At 41.8% G+C, this 12492-nt stretch overlaps 1 protein-coding gene across 3 annotated transcripts in view; it reads left to right on the top strand.

Moving 5' to 3' along the window:
- Positions 1–12492, top strand: part of CAPN3 (calpain 3) — a 69087-nt gene that overhangs the window by 52970 nt on the left and 3625 nt on the right. For all 3 annotated transcript variants that reach the window (XM_019551866.1, XM_019551867.1, XM_019551868.1), the window contains 6 exons: positions 1893–1950; positions 2738–2802; positions 3881–3949; positions 4616–4694; positions 8548–8664; positions 9587–9645. In XM_019551866.1, the coding sequence (XP_019407411.1) occupies positions 1893–1950; positions 2738–2802; positions 3881–3949; positions 4616–4694; positions 8548–8664; positions 9587–9645 (447 nt within the window). The remainder of the gene's footprint in view (positions 1–1892; positions 1951–2737; positions 2803–3880; positions 3950–4615; positions 4695–8547; positions 8665–9586; positions 9646–12492) is intronic.

The raw sequence follows: 12492 nt of genomic DNA, 5'->3' as shown, positions 1-12492 counted from the left end.
TGTAATCCCCACTATGTCCGGGCTGGTGTCAGCCAGCAGGAGGGTGAGTTCCTCCTGCTTGTTACCCATACTACGAGCATTTGTGTAGAGGCATTTAAGGCCTCCTGAGGATGTGAGGCCCATCTACCTGTCACCGTATGGTGATATTGCTATTGTGCTGTGCTTTAGTATTTCCTTTTGGAAGTACTAAAGCACAGCTCTGTACAGGCAGTTACTGCGCCATGCATGCGACACACGGGTAAATTTTGCTACTACATCATGGTAGTGGTGCACTATACCCAGATCCCTACAGTGGCGAGGCCAGAAGGCAGGGAGTGCTCCTGCATGCTTCCCAGTGCGCCATGGCATTTGTACACATACCTTTTCATCCCCCAATAAGCCAGAGATTGGACATTATAGTGACATAGCTGGCGATCACATGTAGACGCATGTAATTGCTATGTCACACGTCCCTACATTGCCAGAGGTCAATGTGTAGACGTGTCCCACATGGAGTTTCTTGAGCACCTTTCCTTAGCACATACACATGCTAAAAATAAAATGCTCGAGTGTGGTTTTAACTGCAGAAATTAGAAATTAAAAATAGAAACAGATCTGAAGATTGCATAGCACAGGAGGCTCTTTGGTTCAGATCTGGCTCATTTTAATTACATTAAACTATTGACTCTTCATCCATTTAACACCCATGTAACAGCCTACATGAAATGGGTATGGTGGCTCCAGTCTAGTTCCCAAAGGAGGGATGTCCTTTATTAGCACAGTTCATCCCCTGTAATCAGCAACCAGACAACTGTTTGAACAGTATAGTCTATACCCTCTTCCATTTCTACAGGCAGGTGTTCGCATAGAAGGATTGCATAACTTCCTAAAGAAAACTTGTACTGCTACTTCTGGTTTTGTACTTACTCTAAAGTGAAAGAATCAATCCGCTGGTTGTCAGTACAGCACCAGAAGACAATGTGCTGTAAAAAGTTTGGAAAAAATATGTTTACTTATTTCTGCCTAGGAGAAATTTTAGAATTTGCAGGGAAGGGGAAACTCATTGTTGCCAGAATAATTAAAAAATATGGAGGGTTCCTTTAGCAGGTTTTAACTTATTCCTTTATTGTTATTTTTAAACAAAGAGTTAAGCAATAATAAACAGGAAGGTAAAAGAGAAAGGAATGTTAGAGACAAGACGCAAACAAGAATCTGTCTGTGTGCATAGTCTCCCTTCATCCCAGATTTAAGGCATCTCTGCTGGATTTTACAGGTACTGACTTCAGTATGATTCAAAGGTAGAGCTTTTCCTGGACAATGAATGTGACCCAGGCTACACTGGCCAGTAATACACCTTTCCAACCAGCCACAGTCTAATAGTTGTCATTGTAAGGATGCTGTCAGCTCCTCTGTCCAATGTACATGGAGCCAGTGGCCCCAAAAATTCTATTATGTTCATTAATTTACACAAGTGCAACTCCATTTGACTTCAGTGAAGTTACTGTTGAACACACAGCACAACTCGTATAACAGGTAGATTAGGCCCCCTGTGAGCTGATCCCGTCCCCTCCCTAAGTTAGATGACAATGGCCTCCAAGCCAGAGCAGGATGTGGAAAGCGACGCAGTAAATAAGACATTAGATCCCAGTGCCAGATTTAAGTGGCATCATCCTTCAGGCACTTGGGTACGATAGCTTTAGGGTTACTTTTATCAATGTTGTGGCCACAGGGCAGCCAGGGATCTTGGCTAATATCTATGCTATGTATGAAAATACACCTCTCTCCTTATTAAAGCATATTTCAGTCCCTAAGCTCAGCAATTCACAGGTTGTATACTTATAAGAATATCCATCTCTGAAACCCCTTGTATTATTTTTTTTAATGTATGGTATTCTTTCCACCTATCTGACCAGGATATGGAGATCAGTGCTGAAGAACTCAGAAATGTTCTCAATAATGTTCTAAAAAAACGTGAGTTTCATTTTTCCCCCCTCTTTCTCCATCATTCTTTGAATAACACTGAGCAAGGAAATCTCTAGCTATATCAACTGCATAGAGTATCATTGTGACTCTTACATCTTCTACCATGTTTACCCAAATGCAAGATAACCCTGAATTTAAGATGCTCCCCAACAATTAGATTCTATACATAGAAAAATTATACATTTAAAAAAATTTTTAGAATCTAATTATTGGAGAATCGTCTTAAATTCATCTCTAACACCAGTGCAACTGCAAAATTAGTGGTAAGGGGAACAGTAGGAGATGGGCAATAGGGGGAACAGAGCCTCCCCCTGCTGCTTCACACTCAGTTCCAAGATAAGGGGTTTTTTTTGCCCCCAAGTTAAATGGTATGGGAGGAAAAACCTCATTTTGGAATCAAGTATATATAGTATATAGATATATAGATAGCTAGTTAGATGTAGATATAAAGATAGATATATAGATATACATACACAAACACACACCATTTATGGCTTATGGTCCAAGAACTAGTAAATAAAACTTTCCCATGCTGTGTCTTTGACATTTAATCTAGGGCTGAGTTCTTGCATCCATTCAAAGGCTCAAGAATGTGAGATTAATTCAAAGCAGTGAGTGGGATAAACTAATATAAGAAAAGTGAAGAAGTTCTTGCTTTCAGTTCCCAAATGTTGTAAAAGTAGGATTTGCCTTGTACTTTGAATGGAGCCTCATGAGGGAAGAGGCCCCTGCTGACCTGTATGACAGTTTTTGTGTTTGGAATCATTTGTTTCAGACAAAGATTTGAAGACAGAAGGATTCGCACTGGAGTCCTGTCGCAGTATGATTGCTTTGATGGATGTATCCTTCTCAAATTTTAGATGATTTGATACACTAGTATTTTAGATTGTTTTTGTTTTTGCATTATTTGCTGAAGTGCCTCAAATACAACTTTGTAAATCAAAGAATCAAAATAATACCTTATTTCTTATAAGCCTGGACCACAGCATTTCTGTTTCCTGACAATGGCTATTCTGGAAAAAAGAAGAAACTCTGAAATGAGCACTCAGAGTAGAAACACCTCATTATAGAAATTCTCCCTAACCCAGTCAGTAGAGGCTGGGCTTAAGCCTTGAAGCAAAAGGAGTACAGGTTTTGGTTTTTGTTGTTGTTGTTTTTTTTAACTTCCTATATAATGTAGCTATGGTTTATACAAGAAAACTGTAACTTTTTCCTTGTTGCAATTACATGTTAAATATATTTCACTATAATAAACTTTTAATGTAAAAATATATTTTATGGGAACTAAGAGCATACACAATAAGACATACTACAAGATATTGTACATGTTTAGCTTAAGCAGAAAATCTGATCGTTATTTTTATTGGATATAATATGATCATGTAATTAGAGGATTGCAATCCCCATAAATAGGACAGTTAAGGTTACAATTGCACCCTGAGTACATACCTATGCAACCTGCTTATTATTATACACAGAAGTCCTAGACTGCTTTGGTATTTAAGGATTTTTGTTTTCATTTTAAAAAGAAACTTTCTAGGATGAACATTATCTGACTAAAAAATGGTAAATTTCATGTTACTGTGTTTACACTTTGTGTATAAATTTCTTAGTGTGAAAGGATTTGGAAAAATTCATTTAAACACCTGATGTTGAACACATTATTAGAAGATCTACAAGGAATGAGTCCCCTTCCCTACAAAAATGGGAGAGCTGTTTTTGGGGGAAGGCACTTCACAAACATTGAATGAAATACAATTCAAAATTTAACTAAAGTGCTCACAAAATATGTCTCTGTATTACTCAGCTAGCTCTCAACTGGAAGGAAATCCTGACTTCATATGCTCAAAAGTGGACACTGAGCGAATGTAGCTTTTTCTCATTTTCTATGTTGTTCCCCTAAACTCTCATGTCACAGACAGATGGTTCAGGAAAGATAAACTTTGATGAGTTTCGACACCTCTGGGATAAGATTAAAAGCTGGCAGGTATTGTTGAGAACTTCTTGCATTTTTCCTGTTCTGCACATATTCCATAGTGCTAACATTTACACAGGAACATGCCATAAGATACCTACATACACACAATATCATAAAATATCAGAAATGCAAAGCATTAAGTACCAATCATTAAAAATAAAGTGAAGGCCAGATCCAAAATAAACATCAAAATGATCCGTTTTCATGGGAATTTAAGAACCTATCTACCATTCTGAAACTGGTCCTGACAGATTATCCCTATATGCAACAGGAATACAAACCTAGTCAACACAGAAATTAAATTGGCTCAAGACTAACAAAACCACCAATTAAATGGTTATTAAAGTTGAATAAAAAATGATGACATAAACCAAGGGTGGGAGGGAATAGAGGTGAATGTGCCAGAGCAAGACCTCAACAATATTGTGGAGAAAGCAACCAAGAGATTGCCTTTGTACTGTAAGTTAAGGGCAACCAATGCCTCTGGTAGACTGCTAGAGAGGAATTCCCCAGCCTTCCCCTAGAATGAGTCGAACTTGACTGACAGGGAAACAAAACCAAAGGGAAATTACGCAAGTGCTTAAAGTCTGTGGTGCAAACATTAGCCGAGTTAGCGAGCATTCTTCTGCAATAAACCAAACTTGATTCTGATACTTTTTTTTTTCTCTTTTGCAGAAAATTTTCAAAAATTATGACATGGACCATTCTGGCACCATTAACAGCTATGAGATGCGTAATGCAGTCAAGGATGCAGGTATCCAACAGTATCCAATAACCTGTATTTCTGGCAAAGGGGTTTATCTCAATCAGTCCAATTACAACTTCCATCTGCATCTACCTTTTCCTGTGCTATGCAGTGCAGCATTTCAAAGGGGCAGTCCCTAAACAAAGCCTGGGTATCAAGCTTACCTTGCACAGGTTTTCACGTGTCCAAGCTGCAAGCAAAACATTTTTTGTTTTGCAGACTCCATCTTATGTTCAGTCAGTCTGCTTTTAGGTAAATAATACTTTGCATCTATGTTCTTGGGGTTTTACAAATACGAATGCAACCCTTTGCTTAGCTGCCAGGTTTTATGCTGCTTTGTGTATGACATTTCAGATAGTGAGAAAGTCGCTTGTTCCCCCGTCCCCCGGGTTTCTGCAGTCAGTGGCAGGCAGTGCTTTTGAAGCGGGGACTGACCAATTTCCAACATACCTCACCAGCTAGGAAGGCTGGCAAGAGGAGGAAAGCAGCCATAGGTACAGGATTCTGAAGGGGAACCCAGGCTGGAAGCCTGTTGGTGAGGACAGAGCCTGGTATGGCTGTTGTGCGTGAAGGGGGGAGGGTGCCAAAATCCAGGACAGGCTCCCTTGTTCTCTCTCACTCTCTTCTCATTAGAATCACACTTCATCCCCTTCCTCCTGCACTGCTATTTCATACCATCTTATCTCCCGCTCCCTACTACCTTCTGCTGCTCTTATAGTCACCTCTTCTTCTTCAGTGGGGGCTCCCATCTGGTCTGATGCTACCAGGGAAGAGAGGCAGCTATGTGGACTCTCTGCTTGAGGTCAAATCAGCTTCTGGTGGCTGGGACAAACAGTAATAGCTCTGCCCACCACCTGCTTCAGCTGTGCAGAGCATTAGGCCTGCCAAGGACCTGCCAGGCATAAGGCACGGGGCACATAACCTGGGCAGCCTTGCCCTTGGATATTAGGCCATTGTAAGTGTTGAATGCAGGATCTCCTACCCAATTTATATCTATGGGGGAGACAGTTTGTAGCATCTTAGCTTTTCAGTGCTACCTGACCTTGGTGAAACAGCCTAGCTTCTTGTGCAACTTGTACTTGTTCACTGTGGGACTCTGTCCCTATCTAGGACAGAAGCTACAATGGAAGTTGACATACTAGCATTTTAAGTTCAAGCTGTGGAATCAGAGGTGCCAGATTCAACACCTACCTATGTTGACAATGCACCCTAAGGTGCTGTGTTATGTTTGTCTTAGTTCTAATGCTCCTCAGGTGGGTTCGGAGGAAAGGAGCAGTGAGGAGATGACTGCACAGTGAGTACCATCCTGCCAGGTGCTCATTTTTCACTGTTCTCAGTGGTGGCAGATGACAGAACAAAGAGCAATGGTCTCAAGTTGCAGCAAGGGAAGTTTAGGTTGGGTATTAGGGAGAATTTTCTCACTAGGAGGGTAGTAAAACACTGGAACAGGTTACCCAAGGAGGTGGTGCAATCTCCATCTTTGGAGTTTTTCCAAGACCCGGTTAGACAAAGCTTTGGCTGAGATGATCTAGTTGGGGGTGGTCCTTTGAGCAAGGGGTTAGACTATATGACCTCCTGGGCTAGAGACAGACATTCAAAAAGCCTAAATTGATTCAATCTGCAGGTTAGTCTAACCTCAGTAGGCTAAACTGGTTTGTAACTGTATAGACATGCCCTCTGGACTGAAAAAATTCAGGCACATGCCTGCAGTGGCTCAGGCTAGAAGCTGGGGGGTGGGGGGGAGCACTGCAGCAGCCCTCTTGTCTCTTCTACAGTGTTGTGCGGGGGGGCATGGCCGGGCCCTGGCAGGACTAGGATGGGGTTCCCCCATCCTGAGCAGCCTAGTAGTGAATATTTATCACCCCAACTCAGTGTTTATCAACTCATTAAGAAAACAAAGCCTCTCTCCATTAGTTCCAACTCTTCTTAAATAGCTTTTCCAAGGAAGGACGTACCAGCTACCTGTTAATTAGCTCCAAAAATCCTGTCTGCTTTTGTCATCTCCCACAGCAAAACAGTGGTCTGCTAGCTAAAGCTGGGAGGTGTCTGTGTAAAGCAGAGGGGCAGGGGGAATAATTTCTGCTTAGCAGGGAGAAGACAGGCAGCTGCCTACAGCCTCTGTCGGAGCTGCAGCCAGGGAACGGGGGAGGGGTCAGACCCGCTGTGGAGCAGAGAGCCTTGTCTAGCTCAGAGAGCATGCGGGGATGCTGGGGGAGTCTGGTGTATCTTAAGCCAGCAGGTCCCTTCCAACTCTTATTTTCTGTGATGTCAAGGGGGGAAGAGGGGTCAGTCCAAACATGGTCCTGTTGCCTAGCAATAGGCAAAGGGCACAGCTATCTACATAGGCTGGAAAAAAAAAAAAAATCACCCTCACTCCAGGGTTGTGAATCTTTTAACAGTATGCAAATAAACAGTATTTGCATACCATTAAGCTGAAGGATGGTAGAAGTCATTCAACCCTTCAATCCTTTAAAATTTCATTCTTACTCTGCTTTTACAGCTAGGAGAGGTTTATAAAGGTAAAATAAAGATCCCTGAATCCCAAGCTCAGTATTATAAGCCCGCATGCTGCATATGAGGATACGTTTGACTGACACCCAAGAGTACCAAAAAATCATGTAAAAGCTGTAGTAAATCAGTCTGCAGCACTGGCTGGTTAATTGCATTTACCTATACACTAGGATGTAGTTTGAGAAGCCTGGGGGTCCTGACTTTCTTGTCACTATATACTTTCATTGTAGTAATGACTTCTTCTCATACTCCTATCCTACATTTTCTGTTGCTGTCGGCCCTTTTTCAGTAAATCCAAATTAGATTACAAACTCTTAGGCTAAGTGCAGATATCTGGGGAGGTTAGATAGCATTAAAAATGGCCACCCCATCTAAAGTAAATTGGGATGGGAAGGCTAGCAGCGTGGGTTGGGGAATGGGAGAAAAGTAGGCTGGGGGGTGGGGAAATCAGGAGGTCTGCAGGGGGATCAGGAGGGCACTGTGTGATCCACAGTGGGGATGTGGGGACAGGTGCAATTTGCAGGATGGGGGTGTGCACATGTAATCCACAGGGAAGTGCTAGGGCCAGAGAGGGTGTGATGGGATTAGGGGGAATTTACAGGGTCCATGAGGGCCTCGGGAGGGGGGAAACAGGGGCTATTTTTAGCCCTCCAACCCCCGCCCCCCAGTGAACCTACCCATCTTGCAAATGGGGGGGGGGAGGGACAGACAAGAAGCCAGGGGCTAAAAATGGCCCAATACTAGGGGGTTGGGTAGGGCAAATGCAGTCCTGGGGCTGAGGCTAGTGAGTGGGCCAGGCCCAGGGCTGCAGTTAACTGTACTGAAGTTCCATGCCCTGGCCTAACCTAGATTTATTAAATTTGAGTGTACATTGATTCAGGTCTATTTTAGACTGGGTTTCACCATTTATAGACTAGCCTGTGTGTATGGAACTTTTGTACAGTTTATGGGTTTAGATTGATTTCTGATCACTGAGACTGTATCTAAGAGTAAAGGGCATACCTATAAATTAGATTGGGCAGCCCTTTTAACCCAATCTAACTTTTCCCTGTTCCCCCAAATGTCTGCACTTACCCACAGGGGCATGAAGGACCTTGTGTTCACATTTAACACGGGAAGTAACGAGTACACTTTTAGGCCACTCCTAAAGAGTAATTCTAAAACATATTTTGCCTTTTGAAAGTGTAACCTGACTCTTATCACACTTGTTGAACTTTATCTTTCTTGTGTCACTCAGCTTCAGCTGTGGTTAGGCTCAAGCACTGGTAACTGCCCCCCAATTTTTTTTTCCTTGGATAGGCAGGTGCCATAAGCTGAAGGAAAGTTGTCTTCTGTTTCTCTTCCTCCACAGGATTCCGCCTGAACAATCAACTCTATGACATCATCACAATGCGCTATGCTGACAAGAACATGAACATTGACTTTGACAGCTTCATCTGCTGCTTTGTGCGTCTGGAAGGAATGTTCAGTGAGTGTCTCTCATGTTTACACACTTTTCTCCCCAAGACGCACAGTCATTCCAAAGCAAAAGTTGCTCTAAAGCACTACTGAAAGATTAATGCTGATGACCATTATGAAGATTAATTATATCAGCAAAGATCTTAAGTTGTTCAATAGTGCTTTTCCATTTTTTCCAGCTATGAGCCTCGGGGTCTGTGAACTCCCTCTTCCCAGCACCAACTATTTTAAAATTTCATAGGACTATAGGCAACATAAGATTTTCCATGAAACAGAGCTACCATTGAAAGATTTTTGGTACTGGTCTGCATCACTGATCCTTAATATTTCTAACTGGATTTTTCCTAACATTGATTTTTCAGCATCTGTACTTTGTTCAGCTACCACATATATATATGGAATGGGAACCAAGACAGCCTCTCACACTTATGTACTGCCACACTTCCCAGGAGATAATCTTGCAACATGGCCTGGAAGTGTATATCCAGGGTGTAAAAAGCAGTAGGGGCCCCTCACTGCTGGAATTCATTTCTCTGTGCTACTTGAGGCAGGTGGCAGGTGGGTCACCCCAATGGTAGGCTGCAGCACGTAATATAAGGTTCCTTTAATTATCGCAGCCTTTACATTTTGGGTTACAATTATGAAATTTACTGTGAGATAGCACTTTTTTACAATATGAAGCTTTAAGGTTTTTGCACATATGCTCATGGACAGTGACATAAATTGGCCTATCCTATAAATCCCAAGGAAAATAAGCCACTGTCCTTTGTTGGCACCAGTTGAGAGCAATAGTGCAGGAAAGCACCTTAAGCCAACTAAATAACTATCTACCCAACATTAGGCAAGACACTGGGATTGCAGTTTGGTACGCTATAAAATATAACCTTTACTGAGCCATAGTAATAATATCCATTTTATTTCCATTCCTTTAGGAGCATTCAATGCTTTTGATAAAGACGGAGATGGCATCATTAAACTCAATGTCTTGGAGGTAAATAATCTTATTTTGACACTTTACTTTGGGATATAGGCATAAACGGTCTTTTTATTCTTTTCTTTCACCGCTGCTACACTCGAGACCCTTGCCAGAGTTAAGTTGAATCTGCTGTCCAAATGAGAAGAGATTCCATCAAGTCAGCTAGAGGTTTTATGTGGAATGGATTCATTCCATTGTTAGGGATAGGCAACTGTATAAAAGCCTTTTCTACTCAGCTACACTACCAGCATGCTAACAAATATGCTTACATGGTGATGTACAATGCCTTTAGGATTTTACATTGCTTTGTAACAAGCTTCTAAACAGAAGCTTATTTCTTCCCATTTCTAAAGGTAAAACTCAAATTTACGTTTGTTTTCTGAGGCTCTGTTAACTAGCTGAGTAGTCTATAGTTTAACATGCTTCAAGTGTTCTAAATGGGTTGAGGAAAAAATATACAAAGTAATAGAGAAAGGAAAAAAAAGCTCATCTGCCTATTCCCTGAGCCAGCTCAGGTGAGATTTAAATGTACTCTGGTCACACAGTTTCAACAGATCTTTTTATACAATATACAGAAGAATGAAGGCAGAATTAAAAGTTCTGATCCTACTGAGAATTTGATTAGCTGTAGTAAAAGTATAGAATTTTTTCCCTCGACAATGGATACTCTCAATCAAAAAAATATAGAGCTATAAAGTTTTATTTTATCCTGAATGGTTAAATATTAATGGCATACCCATGGTGTGAACAAGTAGGTGAAGTCCTTTTGCAGTAGCTCTATGGACTTCTAACAAATTGTTCCTTTGATTTAAAATGCTTATGTTCCCTATCATTACTCTTTCAAAAACAGCAGAGTAAATTTAGCCCTTCATCCTTTAACAGCAAGTAAAGCTTACTCTGTACAAATCTTTTCCTTAAGTCTTTAATAAGGTATACATATCTTGAAGAAGCATGGAGAATTTTATGACATTTTTCCTAGCGATAGGAATTTGAACAGGTGTCCTGGGACAACATTTTACCACCACTAGTACTTTTGAGGAGAGTTGCTGCCTGCTAGAAGCAAAGGCTGCATTTCTGCAAAACTAGATAACTTGCATACCATCCATATGAAGTACCATAAGCTATACAATGGCAAACTATGACAGTACACTGGAAACCAGACCTGAAGAAGGGTATTTTGTCTGAAAGTTTGTCTAACATCTCTCCCAGCTAATATAGTACTTCCAATAAAAGGCATCACCAAAAAGAGCCTTGCTTCTTGGATTGGGAAGTTCATATTTCAGATTACTGACTCAGTCTTAAACTTATGAGTTTGATTTAACTTGTGCATAGGGATGAAGAAAAATGCAGCTGTAAACTTCTTCAGTTTTGGTGACCCAACAGGACCATTGCAAAATGCGTTTAAAATTATTTTTTGGCTCTTGGGGCCAGGTCTATTAAGGACCAGAAGCTACAGGTAAGCCTAGGGTCTATCCAACGCCCCAGATTTTGTGATATTGGTATGATTCTATTACTAGTGTTATTTAGGTACCCCCATGCTTATGGGTTTTTACAGGAGTGAAGGCTACTACCCACAGGGATTGTTTCAGAGAGGAATTTAGGCTCCAAGTAATGTCTTCATTTCAAACTGACAAGCACATAAGCATGCACACGTGCACTGAGGAATGGGGCAGAGGAAGCAGAGGGATTAACTAAGTATGGATGCATAAACGTGTATTAACTTTCTGACAGTTAAGCTAACTTAACTTCCGTAAGTTGACTTAACTGTCAGAGCACACACACACGTACGTGTATGTGGAACAGAGTCCACTTAAATGTGGCGCAAGACGATACACCTTCAAGGTGTATTGTCTTGAGTCACATTAGTCAAGTTGATTTAGCTCACAAGATGGCTGCCACCATGTCAAGGAGCTGTATATGTGCATACGCTCCAACGTGACTTAAATTGATTGAATTAAGTTGCCTTATTTTAAGTCACCTTACTATGTATGTATGCACTCTGTTCTCACTGAAGGAATTGCCACTGTCAGTAACAAAGAAAAACAGTTTACTTTTGGCTCCTTCTTCTGTATATATGCCTGTGATGTTTCAATAAGTAGCTAATTAACAGGAGTAGGACCTGGTAATAGGATAGTCATTAAGAGTTTGGATGACTGAATAAGAATATTCTTGAAGCTGGCACTGCACTTCAAGAGGGATGTGGATAACCTTGAGAGGGTCCAGAGTAGGGCTACTCATATGGTTATGGGCCTGCAGGTAAGATCCTACGAGGAGAGATTGAGGGACCTAAATCTCTTCAGCCTCTGCAAAAGAAGGCTGAGAGGGGATCTTGTAGCTATTCACAAATTCATCGGAGGGGGGCAGCAGCAAGGAACAGGGGATATGCTGTTTACCAGGGAGCTCCTTGGGGTTACTAGGAACAACAGCCATAAACTGATGGAGAGATTTAGATTAGACATCAGGAAAAATTTCTTTACGGTGAGGGTTGCCAAAGTCTGGAGTGGGCTTCTAAGGGAGGTGGTGCTCTCCCCTACCTTAAAGGTCTTTAAGGAGACTAGACAAGCACCTAGCTGAGGTCATCTCAGGCAGAAAGGGATCTTGGAGTCATTATTGACTCGAAGATGAACATGGGCTGACAATGCAAGGTCACGGTTGGCAGGGGTAACTGGACCTTGTCGTGCATCCACAGGTGCATCTCTAGCGGGGCCAATGAGGTGATCTTCCCCCTCTATGCAACATGGTCAGGCCACAGCTGGAGTACTGTGTCCAGTTCTGTGCGCCCCACTTCAGGAGGGATGTGGACAGCATTGAGAGGGTCCAGAGGAGGGCCACCCGAATGATCCGGGGACAACAGGGCAGACC

The sequence above is a fragment of the Crocodylus porosus genome, unplaced genomic scaffold (assembly GCF_001723895.1).
Source record: "Crocodylus porosus isolate Cpor-Errol unplaced genomic scaffold, CroPor_comp1, whole genome shotgun sequence".
Taxonomy (NCBI): domain Eukaryota; kingdom Metazoa; phylum Chordata; order Crocodylia; family Crocodylidae; genus Crocodylus; species Crocodylus porosus.
The sequence above is the reverse complement of the archived record's forward strand: the minus strand, read 5'-3'. Positions and strand labels throughout refer to the sequence as shown.